This window comes from Ictalurus furcatus, chromosome 25, assembly GCF_023375685.1.
Source record: "Ictalurus furcatus strain D&B chromosome 25, Billie_1.0, whole genome shotgun sequence".
Lineage (NCBI taxonomy): Eukaryota > Metazoa > Chordata > Actinopteri > Siluriformes > Ictaluridae > Ictalurus > Ictalurus furcatus.
In genome coordinates, this window is record NC_071279.1 from 3,832,501 (window position 1) to 3,847,327 (window position 14,827).

At 44.0% G+C, this 14,827-nt stretch overlaps 1 protein-coding gene across 2 annotated transcripts in view; it reads right to left on the reverse strand.

The window, feature by feature from the left end:
* Positions 1-14,827, reverse strand: part of lpgat1 (lysophosphatidylglycerol acyltransferase 1) — a 57,141-nt gene that overhangs the window by 38,081 nt on the left and 4,233 nt on the right. For both annotated transcript variants that reach the window (XM_053613870.1, XM_053613871.1), the window contains one exon: positions 12,348-12,600. In XM_053613870.1, coding sequence (XP_053469845.1) covers positions 12,348-12,585 — 238 coding nt within the window. In that variant the 5' untranslated portion in view covers positions 12,586-12,600. The remainder of the gene's footprint in view (positions 1-12,347; positions 12,601-14,827) is intronic.

Consider the following 14,827-nt stretch of genomic DNA (forward strand, 5'->3'; position numbering starts at 1 on the left):
AAGTGGAGGAATTCCTCAGGGATGAAGGTACGAGTTGAAGACACCACTAAACTAACCTGCTCGTTGTGTACGTGGTTCATTTTCCCACCAGCGTAATCATACTCTGCAAGATTACAGCGGGCCTCGAGAACACGAAGCCAAAACACATTTAGAAACACCGAGGCTTTCCTCCGAAACGCGTCCGAAAGAAACGGATCCGAGATAAATAGTACGATACGGTTACGATCACACGAACGTTACGCAACATTTACGTGCTTCTGTTACCGCCGAGGACGGACTCTTCGGGACCTGGACGGCAGGTTTGATTTCTACGCACGGTACGACGGTACAGAGCGCGATTCCTCGTCGAGCGGCGTGAAGCGTTCTCCGGGAGACGATCCCTGACGTTCGAAATCGGATCGTTATCGATTCGGAGCTTAAACGGTGGTGTACTATCAGAGCCACTCGTTTTAGTCGTGATGCTGAAAAACGTTTGCCTGGCAGGCGCGGAGGACGACGTGAAAAGCCCCCGTTTGTCGAAAACGCCCGTGTTCGGGCTCATCGTTTCACCGGGGCCACGTTCCGACAGAGCAAAAGTCTGCTGTTTTTGAATTACCTCGTGGCATATTGACTCATTATGAATACCGCTACAGCCAAAAATGAACCGTACGCCTATGAAGGTACACCGTCGTATGGTTATACCGTCAATGCTGTTAATTAGGATGATCCGTGTGACGTCCCTGGACGTATGCCGATGTCTGGCGAATTTCTCTCTCAAGCCATCTCCTGTGTCGCCGGAAGACCGACAGACGCGTAGCCGTGACCGAGAGAACATCACCGGTGTTTGAAACGGCACGAACGGGGCCGGGTCACGTCTTGGACCCTCGTCATACATGTCCCCGTGGACGTTTTTCGCAAACACCGGCTTTAAGCTCGTCTTCGCCGGTAGAGTCGAACTCTCTTTCGGCTCCAGACCTAAGATTTAAGACCCTGAAGAGGTCTGAGATCATTTTAATGGCAGCTACTACACTGAAACCACAGCGGTGAGTACTGTTGATTAAAACAATACTCTGTTTAAAGCGTTCTCGCTACAAGCAAGAACAGGAGAAGTCGCCAATTTCTTTCCTTGCAGTTAAGAGTCCATGATGTCCTTCATGTTTCCCCTCTTTAAAACACTTTAGACATGGTTACTTGGTCTTTTTTCCCCCTCCCTCAGCTCGGGAACAGTCGGCCAGCTCAGGGGTTTTAGTCATCGGAGTCCCGGTACGAAAGGGCAACCTAAAAACAAATCAGCATGTGCTGGCCGGCAGCCATCTTTTCTCTCCAGTTATTGACCTCAAAGAGCCGCCAAAACACTCGGTCTGCAGCCCAGTGTGTTAAAATACTCAATAGGTTACGATTGAATTAAACGGATGACTTTATTTGGTTTGGGGTTTTTTTTTTGCGAGTACAACATTTTGCTCGAGAGTTTAACGCTTACAGGAAAATAACTACATGAGCACATCCATGCATACACACGGACAAGTGACAAATTACCAGGGAAGAAAACGAACGACACGGGTGTCTTCAGCTGGGGTGGGGGGGTTTGGGGTTTCGCTATCATGGTTTGCGTCCAATTGTCCACTTTGACAGAAGAGCCATTGCAAATATCAATGCACGGTTACTCGAACTGATCGCGTTAGTCCGATACGGCGATCAGCCATACCATTAAACCCACTGACAGGTGAGGTTAATAACATTAATTATCCTGTTACAGTGGCACCTGGCGAGGGGTGGGATACATTAGGTGGCAAGTGAACAGTCAGTTCTTGAAGTTGATGTGTTGGAAGAAGAAAAAAATGGGTAAGAGTAAAGATCTGAGCAACTTTAACAAGGGACAGATTGTGATGGCTAGACGGCTGGATCAGAGCATCGCCAAAACGGTAGTATCTCCCAAAAGTGGTCCAAGGAAGGAGATCTACCACCTTCCTGCAGGTTTCATCTCCAACCAAAACCTAACACCCCTGATTTAATTGATCACGCCCTTCTTAAGGGACTGATTAGATGGTCAGGGGTATGATTACGGTTGGAGTTAAAGTCTTCAGGAAGGTACAGTAGATCTCCAGGAACAGGGTTGGTGACCCCTGACGTACACGATACTAGGTAGGTGGTTTTAATGTTATGGCGCATGGGTGTGTACGAAACCCATCACTTCCATGATGACCCCACCGACATCCACAGGAGATGAACGCTGACTAAATGGTTCGATATAGATAGAGATCCATATGCATACGCTAACCCGAGTGAACACCTCCACTAATACTGGCACTCTTGGTGGAACCTTCTTTGTTCATATTTACCGAGGGTGCCAATATTAGTGGAGGGCACTGTATGGGAGAGGTTGGAATGACCGTGCTCTCTTCCGCCATCATGAAAACAGCAATTGGGGCAATATCATTTGGAAGAATGCTGTTCATCTCTCTGGTACAGTTCCAGACACGCATACGAACCCGATTCCAAAAAGGTTGGGACGCCGTGAAAAACGTCAATAAAAACAGAACACGACGATTTGCGAATCTCATAAACCCACGTGTTATTCACAATAGAACAGAAAATATCTCAACTGTTCATACTGAGGAAATGTACCATTTTAAGGAAAAAAATAATAATTTTTTTGAATTTGACGGCCACAACACGTCTCAAAACAGTTGGGACGGGGGCAACAAAAGGCTGGAAAGGTAAGTGTTACTAAAAAGAAACACCTGGAGGTTAATTGGCAACAATTATTGGTGTATATATAACATATATACCAATATATGTTTAATGTATTATATGAGGTATAAAAAGAGGATCTTAGAGAGTCTTTCAGAAGTAAAGATGGGCAGATGGTCACCACTTAAGGGACTGGGAGGGTCATGGCAGGACCTTGATTTTGTGGTCAGTAAAACATTTTTGTGTTGATTTTGATGATGTTTTGGATCATCGTCCTGCTGGAAGATCCAACCACGGCCCATATTAATCTTTCTGGCAGAGGCAGTCAGGTTTTCATTTAATATCTGTTAATATTTAATAGAGTCCGTGATGCCATGTGTCCTAACAAAATGTCCAGGTCTTCTGTCAGAAAAACAGCCCCAAAACATTAAAGAACCACCTCCATATTTAACCGTGGACAAGAGGTACTTTTCCATATGGCTACCTCTCTGTGTGCTCCAAAACCACCTCTGGTGTTTATTACCAAAAAGCTCTATTTCGGTTTCATCTGACCGTAGAACCCGATCCCATTTGAAGTTCCAGTAGTGTCTGGCACACTGAACACGCTCGAGATTGTTTTCGGATGAGAGTAGAGGCTTTTTTCTTGAAACCCTTCCAAACAGCTTGTGGTGATGTAGGCGACATCGTGTTGTAGTTTTGGAGACGTTCAGACCCCAAGACGCGACTAACTCCTGCAATTCTCCAGCTGTGATCCTTGGAGATTTTTTATCCGCTCGACCCGTCCTCTTCACAGTGCGTCGAGACGATACAGGCACACGTCCAATCCCAGGTCGATTCATAACATTTCCAGTCGACTGGAACTCGGATGGAAATGTGCATTTTCAACGCTTGTACTATTTTCTTACAGCCACTTCCCATTTTGTGAAGCTCAACAACCTTTTGTTATGAATGAATTTAACCTATGTGTTACCTCATATTTATTTAACAGGAAATCATGTTTGAACAATTTCCTGTTCTTAGTCAAAATGTAAAATATCAAATGGGAATATACTTCAGTGGCATGTTTCTCATATGAATTCACAGAGGTACAATAACTCTTACACACCAATATTTAACAAAGATTTTTTTTTTTTTTTTTTTTTGGGAGAAACCTGTGTTGTGTTCGCAGTTGTTTGATATCCATGAGAGCGGAGTATTTTTGCGATTTTTTTTGTAACAAAAGATCAAAACGTTAAACAATAAAGACAATTTTTCACAGCCTTCTTTGCTCATATTTACAAAGGGTGCCGATCTATCTATCCATATCTCTCATGTGTGTGTGTATATATATATATATATATATATATATATATATATATATATATATATATATATATATATTTTCTATATTTATCTATCTACCATGAGTGACCTCAGAGAGCTGTCAAAGCACTTAGCATGCAGTGCCGTGTGTTAACAAGAGTGTGTCCTTCCCTAAAGGCTTGGCGAACCGAACAGAAGCTCTCAAAATCATCAACTCATTTCCTGCATGTGACTTTCAGCATAGACTCATATCTCTGAATAAAGAAGACCAGGGCTGATCCAGAATAATATCTAACGTGACAAACGCTGTGTGCATTATATATATATATATATATATATATATATAAATAAAGAATATTACTAACCCTAACCCTACATTTATAAAAGTTAAATGCAGTACATTATTAAATGCAGTGCTGCTTATTAAACCTGATGGTTGTAAGCTAACGCGCATCTATAAACATATTCATCAGCGACAGTTCTGTTTGCCGTGTTTTTCCTCATTCGCCCAAAATAACACCCGTGAGAAAAGGGCCGTCTTTACGCTGCGGATCAAAGGCTACCCGGAAATTATACCTACCTGGACAACCTACTAATGAATGGAGCATCCAATTCACAAAAATACACCCAAACCAGTAATATATAGTGACAGTAGAGACTATATATACACTTTAACATCTAATTATTGGCACATACCTAATCTGAACCTTTACGCAGCAATCCATCAGTGTATCTAATCATGAAAAGTGACACCAGTGCCTCACAGGATGTGTTAAAACCCCACCCACACAGAGCTCGGAGCTCTTCAGATACTCATCTATTCTCCATAAAAGGATGATTTGCACAGTCCTAAATTCCAAAGCAATTGCTGAAAGATCGATGATGGGTTTTCAAGATTGATCGTCCTGGCATTCGACGTGCGCGTGCAGGTTCTCTGTACAATACCAACGGAGAAAGCGCAATAGAACTCCATTTCCCGCTCGTCTTTTTTCAGATGGCATTTACGCTGTTCAATAACCACTCCACTCCAAGCATTTCCCACAATCTACATGGTGAAAGCTTAAAAAGAGGCTTGAAGACTGCAGGCGTGGCCTTTTCTGTCAAACGGCAAGTTAGATAAACTAATGCTTGATCAAGCAAAGTGCATTGCTAAAAAGGTGTGGCTAACAAGTAAGAAATGTCCATGTCCCTTAAAAGAAAAGCCCGCCTCCGACCAATAGTGACGCCTATTTACCAGAACGAAGCCTCAAAAGACCCTCGCCTGTAAAAATCCACGTACCATAAAAGATCACTTCCCCTAAACGTCAAATCTCTTTTAAAAGAACTCCATTTCACCCAAAAGAACTCACCCAAACACAAAATCTACTTTCCATCAAAGAACAGTCCAGCTAGACCAAAGAGAAGTCTCCCAAAAGAGATGCCCAGATCACCCAAATGATTAGTCCATCCAACCGAAAAGAAAAATCCATTTTCCCTCAAATTAAAACCCACCTACACCAGAAGAAAATCTCCCCCGAACGAAAAGTCCATCTCAATCTTCAAAGTCCATACACCCAAGAGGGAACGTCCGAGCAAACCGAGTCTCACCTAAATCCATCTATCCCGAATTTCCCGAAAAAGATAATCCCATCTCACAAAGTATTAGCCATTCCCACCCAAAAGAAAAGTCCATCTCAAAGCACACATCCATGCCAGCTACCCAAAAGAAAAGTCCATCACCCACACATCCATGCCAGCTACCCAAAAGAAAAGTCCATCACCCACACATCCATGCCAGCTACCCAAAAGAAAAGTCCATCACCCACACATCCATGCCAGCTACCCAAAAGAAAAGTCCATCTCAAACCACACATCCATGCCAGCTACCCAAAAGAAAAGTCCATCTCAAACCAAACATCCATGCCAGCTACCCAAAAGAAAAGTCCATCTCAAACCACACATCCATGCCAGCTACCCAAAAGAAAAGTCCATCTCAAACCACACATCCATGCCAGCTACCCAAAAGAAAAGTCCATCTCAAACCAAACATCCATGCCAGCTACCCAAAAGAAAAGTCCATCTCAAACCACACATCCATGCCAGCTACCCAAAAGAAAAGTCCATCTCAAACCACACATCCATGCCAGCTAGTCCAAAAAGAAAAGTACATCACCCACACGTCCATGCCAGCTACCCAAAAGAAAAGTCTCTCAAACCACACATCTATGCCAGCTACCCAAAAGAAAAGTACATCACCCACACATCTACGCCAGCTAGCACAAAAGAAAAGTACATCACCCACATATCCATGCCAGCTACCCCAAAAGAAAAGTCCATCTCAAACCACACATCCATGCCAGCTAGTCCAAAAAGAAAAGTACATCACCCACACGTCCATGCCAGCTACCCAAAAGAAAAGTCTCTCAAACCACACATCTACGCCAGCTACCCAAAAGAAAAGTACATCACCCACACATCTATGCCAGCTACCCCAAAAGAAAAGTCCATCACAAACAAAAAGTGTCTCACATCACCCAAAATAAAACGGCATTTTACTGAAACATTTAGTAAATATCTGTCTCGAGTTCTTCTGTAGTGTCACTAAAGCCAAGTTCACACTACAGGACTTTCAGCGTCGGCGGATCTCCGCACTGTTCACGCTTGTACATGACTTGCTCTCTTGTAATCGGGAGTCGTGAAGTCGTGAATGCTCAGCGACAGGGGGTCACACGCTACACGACCCGACGACTGCGTCCAAACGACGTTTTGTCACGGAAAACACACGCGAGAAGTGACGCAGATATACGACACGAAAAAGAAAAAAAAAAAAACCACGTGCGAAACAGACGTCGTTTATTTGAAGATGGCCGTGGGACAGAGACAGGCGGTCCGAGTTCGCTAAAAGGAAAGGACAAAGGAAGTGGGTGAAAGAATGGACGAGCACACGCAGGCCGCAGGGACTGCCGTCACTGCCAGCGACGACGCTTTCCACACCGCAGGATGTGGAGTCGCCCGAACGCTCCGGATATTTAGCATATCGAATACCTGCGTGGCCTCGCCGATGCGTCGTCGAGTAGTTCGCACGCGACGATCGACCGCCGATTGGTGAGCGCCGACTGCTCACCGAGCTCGCCGACAAAAACCCTTCGATCGGAGACGGCTTGCAAATCGACTTGCAAATCATGCATTGTGAACTAGCCTTAAGACCAGGTGGTTAGGAACGTAGCTTTTTGTTTATTTATTAGATTACAGTAAATCTAAACTAAATTTGGAGGGGTGATTCTATCAGAAAGCTGCAAGTGATACAAATCATAACATTATTCCATGTAAAATCTATAAATAAGACTATCCCCGAGCGTTTCCTTGCGATCTGGGCTTGAATTAGGAGAATAGCTTGTTGTTGATGCAAACCTCAAACAAAACATGGCTGACTGAAAATATCTAGGGCAAGGGGGACGTAGACGTTTTACATAAACGTTCACTTACGGAGAAAGCGGCATTGATTTGAACACGTAAAGGTAACTGAGGAAACAGCGTGAGGTTTGGCAACGTGTATACCGACACCGTCACGAAGGAATGATTAGAAAAGAGAATATACAGGGTTCCCACTCCAAGTCGAACATAAAATTCCACGACCTTTCCCTGACCGAAAATTCCCGTGACCTACTGTATGAAGAACGGTACAATGTACTGCCTGGGTACCGAGCAGGAAAAAAAAAAACAGACTATTTTAACCCATTAAATCTGTAAGCTCGATAACGAGTCTTTATTGATCACGTATACGTTACAGGACAGTGAAATTCTTTTTCCGCATATCCCAGCATGTGAGGAAGTTGGGGTCAGAGCGCAGGGTCAGCCATGATACAGCGCCCCCTGGAGCAGAGAGGGTTAAGGGCCTTGCTCAAGGGCCCAACAGTGGCAGCTTGGCAGTGCTGAGGCTTGAACCCCCGACCTTCCGATCAGCAACCCAGAGCCTTAACCGCCAAGCCACAACACAATTTACAAGGTACTGTAAGCCATTTTAAGTACATTTTTAACCCACAACACAGCTTCACTGTAAAAAATAAATAAATAAATGTGTGTGTGTGGGGGGGGGGGATTACAGACGAAATTCCCTGATGATCACTGACTTCAACCCCAAAATGATCAAATTCCCTGTCTTTCCCTGACTATAACAGACTTTATTAAATTTCCAGGACATTCCAGAAATTCCATGACCCATGGGAACCCTGAATATAATAACGTCACACAGAGAGCTAATAAGCGAATTCATCATACATGCGAATACAGTAGCTGAAACCTGACATAAGACGCAATGACGCTTAATACGCAGTACCTCCAGCTGTAGGTTACAGATAAAGCCAACACGGTTGTTTTATTACACATCCATTTGACGGTTGCGTTTTGTATGACGGTTGCGTTCTGTATGACGGTTGCATTCTGTATGACGGTTGCGTTCTGTATGACGGTTACGTTTTGATGACGGTTACCGTTTGTATGACGGTTACGTTTTGATGACGGTTACGTTTTGATGACGGTTACCGGTTTGTATGACGGTTGCGTTTGTATGACGGTTGCGTTTGTATGACGGTTGCGTTCTGTATGACGGTTGCGTTTGTATGACGGTTGCGTTCTGTATGACGGTTACGTTTTGTATGACGGTTGCGTTTGTATGACGGTTGCGTTCTGTATGACGGTTGCGTTCTGTATGACGGTTACGTTCTGTATGACGGTTACGTTCTGTATGACGGTTGCGTCTGTATGACGGTTACGTTTTGTATGACGGTTGCGTTTGTATGACGGTTGCGTTTGTATGACGGTTGCGTTCTGTATGACGGTTGCGTCTGTATGACGGTTGCGTTCTGTATGACGGTTACGTTCTGTATGACGGTTGCGTTCTGTATGACGGTTACGTTCTGTATGACGGTTGCGTCTGTATGACGGTTACGTTTTGTATGACGGTTACGTTTTGTATGACGGTTGCGTCTGTATGACGGTTACGTTTTGTATGACGGTTGCGTTTTGTATGACGGTTGCGTTCTGTATGACGGTTGCGTTCTGTATGACGGTTGCGTCTGTATGACGGTTGCGTTTTGTATGACGGTTACGTTTTGTATGACGGTTGCGTCTGTATGACGGTTACGTTTTGTATGACGGTTGCGTCTGTATGACGGTTGCGTTTTGTATGACGGTTACGTTTTGTATGACGGTTGCGTCTGTATGACGGTTACGTTTTGTATGACGGTTGCGTCTGTATGACGGTTGCGTTTTGTATGACGGTTGCGTTCTGTATGACGGTTGCGTCTGTATGACGGTTGCGTTTTGTATGACGGTTACGTTTTGTATGACGGTTGCGTCTGTATGACGGTTACGTTTTGTATGACGGTTGCGTCTGTATGACGGTTGCGTTTTGTATGACGGTTGCGTTCTGTATGACGGTTGCGTCTGTATGACGGTTGCGTCTGTATGACGGTTACGTTTTGTATGACGGTTGCGTCTGTATGACGGTTACGTTTTGTATGACGGTCGCGTTTTGTATGACGGTTGCGTCTTGTATGACGGTTACGTTTGGTATGACGGTTACGTTTTGATGACGGTTACGTTTTGATGACGGTTACGTTTTGTATGACGGTTGCGTCTGTATGACGGTTGCGTTTTGTATGACGGTTGCGTCTGTATGACGGTTGCGTTTGCTCGGCTATTTTTCAGCGTTCGATCTGACGCACACTCAGGGTACTTTGTGGGAAATAAATACAGTCTCTCAGTCACTAAGAACAACAATGTACTATTACCACAATAATAAACACACCACGATCCCAATTGTTGTTTTTTTCCCCCTCAAACCATTCTTTGTGCCATATTTTCGAGTGTTTTAATGTTCGTTAAAATGACACTGGTACGAAAACAGGTGGAGACATGATCTCCAGCGCTTATGACCGAGCCACTGCGTCTCAATGCAGTGACTTGGACAAAGAGAAGCACAATACACATGGATAAATCATTAATCAGATAGTCTTTCCTTGTTATTCGTCACACATGTAAACTGCACTTTGCTCCAGGTCCACCGTGACCAGCCTCGGGAGGTCATGACATGACATTTGTAGTAAGTTTCAATCCAACGATAACAGGCTAATATTTATTCCTCTTTTCCAGAAGATAGCGGCGAGTCAATTTCCCAGCGGTAAAGTTTCGCTACGCTTGTGAACACTTTGAGACGAGTATCGTGTCCCCGCAGTCACTGAACAGACTGCACGTCTGGCTGAGGAAATCCATTCAAACTACAGCAACAGAGAGAAATGGCAATACTGCTACACCTTCATGAGGGTTTCTCAGAACTGAGAAACGTCTTATGCGCATGCTGTACGTTGCATTCTTTTAGTTGTTTTAGTAAATAACATTTTACGTGTTAGAAGAATAATAATAATAATTTAAAAACAACAACATTAATAATAACAATAATAATTAGTAGTAGTAAGGGTTGCACAGTATACCGCTACTACGGTAGTATCGCGATAGTAAAGCTTCAGAATCCCGTCGATGGCACTGTATTATTATTTAAACGGTAATATTGTGAATACGGCGGTGCTGTAAGTAACGCTGTGTGTGCGGCAGTTAATACTATTAAGACACACCTCACTGCTTCTGCAGAGTAGAGAATAAAAATCAGTGACACTTCATTTAACCTAAATTCTTTACCCTAATCTTTAAGGATTTCCTGTTCGATAGTAAGAGAGCTAACGTTATGCTAACCGCTGTGTGTGAATCCTGAAATTAGCCGTGTTTGATAGTACGGGAGCTAACGTTATGCTAACCGCTGTGTGTGTATCCTGAAATTAGCCATCTTTGATAGTACGGGAGCTAACGTTATGCTAACCGCTGTGTGTGAATCCTGAAATTAGCCGTGTTTGATAGTAAGAGAGCTAACGTTATGCTAACCGTCATGTGTGAATCCTGAAATTAGCCGTGTTTGATAGTAAGAGAGCTAACGTTATGCTAACCGCTGCGTGCGAATCCTGAAATTAGCCGTGTTTGATAGTAAGAGAGCTAACGTTATGCTAACCGCTGCATGCGAATCCTGAAATTAGCCGTGTTTGATAGTAAGGGAGCTAACATTATGCTAACCGCTGCGTGCGAATCCTGAAATTAGCCGTGTTTGATAGTAAGAGAGCTAACGTTATGCTAACCGCTGCATGCGAATCCTGAAATTAGCCGTGTTTGATAGTAAGGGAGCTAACATTATGCTAACCGCTGCGTGTGAATCCTGAAATTAGCCGTGTTTGATAGTACGGGAGCTAACGTTATGCTAACCGCCGCGTGTGAATCCTGAAATTAGCCGTGTTTGATAGTAAGGGAGCTAACGTTATGCTAACCGCTGCGTGTGTATCCTGAAATTAGCCGTGTTTGATAGTAAGAGAGCTAACGTTATGCTAACCGCTGCGTGTGAATCCTGAAATTAGCCGTGTTTGATAGTAAGGGAGCTAACGTTATGCTAACCGCTGTGTGTGTATCCTGAAATTAGCCGTGTTTGATAGTACGGGAGCTAACGTTATGCTAACCGCTGTGTGTGTATCCTGGAATTAGCCGTTTGAGATAGTACGGGAGCTAACGTTATGCTAACCGCTGCGTGTGAATCCTGAAATTAGCCGTGTTTGATAGTAAGAGAGCTAACGTTATGCTAACCGCTGTGTGTGTATCCTGAAATTAGCCGTGTTTGATAGTACGGGAGCTAACGTTATGCTAACCGCTGTGTGTGTATCCTGAAATTAGCCGTGTTTGATAGTACGGGAGCTAACGTTATGCTAACCGCTGTGTGTGTATCCTGAAATTAGCCGTGTTTGATAGTACGGGAGCTAACGTTATGCTAACCGCTGTGTGCGAATCCTGAAATTAGCCGTGTTTGATAGTACGGGAGCTAACGTTCCCAATTATGATTTTTTTTTTGGAGTTATTTATCCCTAACGTTGTGTTCATGCTTAGTTCTCTGAGGACAATTTCCATTTGCATGATTTCATTGCTCTGGGGAGCAACAGATGAAATGTGGGGCACACTGAATTACTTGCTTGCCAACTGTATGATTGATTGATTGTGAGTTTTTCCCAACAGCCAGTTATTCATTCTCGTTAATAAAGTGTCTCTTTTCATTCCTATCCATGTATTTCTGTAAATCTGGCTCGTTTTGCAGATTTGAATGATGAATTAACACAATACCGCGTGATCGTGATCCTTCAGCTGGTACAGCACCGTAAGAGATGTCTACGGTATCATGACAAGACGACCCTAGTAGTAGCAGTAGTGTTCATGACGCGTACTTATTAATTCAACTAGACATTCTCGTGCCTAGAGACGTCCTGTATTCTCGGTTGGGCGTGCGGAAGCGAAGCAGCAGATTTGATTACCTGTGTATCCTGCACACCAGCCCCACGACGCCACCATGGCCAGTAGCCACCGGAACATGACGCCCTCGATGTGCCAGAAAGCAGAGCCGTGCACCATCCTCAGCGGCTGCAAGACGATCAGGTACAAGCAGTAGGATGGAATCGCCACGCAGTTGTTAATGAACATGAAGGTGAAGCGCAGCAGAGCTTTGACGAGAATCCAGCCCAGTCTGCGCAGCTCTTCAACCAGCGGGGCCATTCTGCTACAAGCACACTGCACAACAAAGGATAAAAGCACGTGTAAGGGTGTGCCGAGTGTATAAACATTACGCGTGAGCCGATAACTCTAGCACTCACGGTAATAACAATTAGTAAGGCGATAAAGTATTGTTCCCTCCCCTGTGGTCTAATTGGAAAATTGGAGGATGAAAACCTACACACACACACACACACACACACACACACACACACACACTAGTAGCCTGATTTAAACCACTTCAATCCCAGACCTGTTATTCTCTAAATACGTTATGTTTACGGTCTTTCTCTGTCCTGCACGCCTTACAGTTATCCGTTCTCTCATGCCCGTAACCTTTATACGCGATGGCTTGCCCACCCAAAAGTAAAAACCGTCTGTTCGTGTGACTCTTTTGTTGCATCATGCGGGATCCCAGTCCCAACGCACACACCTAGTCGCAAGCAGATTCCTGCCAAGCTTTCTGAAACAAACAAACAGTGTGCCCATCTCCTATTTCTACATGAATCTGTAGAGCACACCTCATCATCATGGTCGTGAATATAACGCACTCATATTCGGTTATATCCCTACTAGCTAGGCGGGACGTCTTGGGAAGACGGTGTGTGCTTGTCTCAGGATAAACCACAGCTGTTCGGGGTCATTCGCTCTGGACAAACCTGAACGGTCTTCTACTGGTACAATTCTACAGATTTTAAAAAAAAAAAAAAAAAAAAAAAAAAAAGGTACACATACAGCGACAGAGCACTCGGAGACCGTTCATTTTCAATGACGGACGTTATCATTCAATTATGCATTATTCGTTTTTAAAGAACCCCTTAAAAAAAAAAAGTTTAAGACATATGGGTAAGGGGATAACGTACTGACTCTATGAAGTGCCTGCGCAAGCAGGATCACCCCCACTTTCGATCCCGATTGGTCAGAAGGTGTTGATTCATTTTCTTTAACGGCGGCTCCGATGGTTGCGATGGCCGCGAGTCAAGTCACGACTTTATGTTCAACGTGCTCACTCGAATACGTTCGGGTTTCTATAGTAACCGCGAATTCACCCACGGGTTGAAAATACACAGAGACGCTCCCAAGTAATCCGAGAGGAATAATAAACAGGTTAACGGTGTGCCGGTATCTAATAAAGAAAACGGCACGGCGACAAGGTCTGGTCGGAGATAGGAGTTTGTTGAACATTTACGGAAGGAGTCTCCAGTGTCAGAGCTTCGGAACGGTCGGAACTAAAGCTGGATTTGTGCTTCGCAGTTTCTCCCGGTAGTATGACAAGTTGCTCTGTTAAGAGACAGAGAGATAGAGACTGCTGAGAAAACGACTCCTTAAAGCGGCTGTAAGTGAATAACGATAACTGGAAAATTATTATTATTTTTTTATTCTCATTTAAAAAAAAAAAATAATAATCTACATTTACTCGTTGTCAGATTGCTGTGGAATAAGAGGAATAAAACACTTCAGGGTAGGCTGTTATTGGAAAAGAATCAACAATGGGGTGGGATCAACAATGCTTTCGTGTTAGGTCACATCACACCACTCAGTTTTTGAGAAAATAAAAGGTCACGAGACTCAGACTTTTGGACTTACTCTACAGAGTCATCTGAAGACACGCCTTAGCAATAAAAAGCTCATTTTAGTGTCTAACGTGAACTCCAGAAGCACGTACACACTCGCCGCGTGACAGATTTCGCAGCATGCAAAGCATCCGAGCTAATCCGACGATCCGCGCTACGACCCATATCTGCTTTTATCGCCTCGCTTTCAACGGTGCGGAAACGGTGTGAGGGATCATCAATCCCCTGATTTACACACAGTCTGGTTCATCTCTGCCGCAAGACCGGGGAAGGTACGGCTAACTACGGGCCGAAGCGAAACCTGGCTTTCGCCTGGGGGATGGTGTATTCACTGGGGGGGCAGAATACGTCCACAGAGTTTCACAACACGATAACTTCCTAGTCGTGTATTGCGGTTTAAAATAAATCACGACACCATGCTTTTAAAAAATAAATAAATAAATAAATCAATCTGTGCGACGATTGCTCCTGAAAACTTTCCGCTCAAACAAGCGGAGACGTTCGACCTTTTGAATATGGATATTTATGCAAAAAGCAGAAGAAAAAAAAAAAAAAAAAAAAAAAAAAACACACCACAGCGCAGAAGTACTATCTAAAAAGCTGCCCACACAGGAAACGGAAGGTTTGAAAGTGTGCACAATAACAGTACTGTGCGTTATGAATACAGAAAT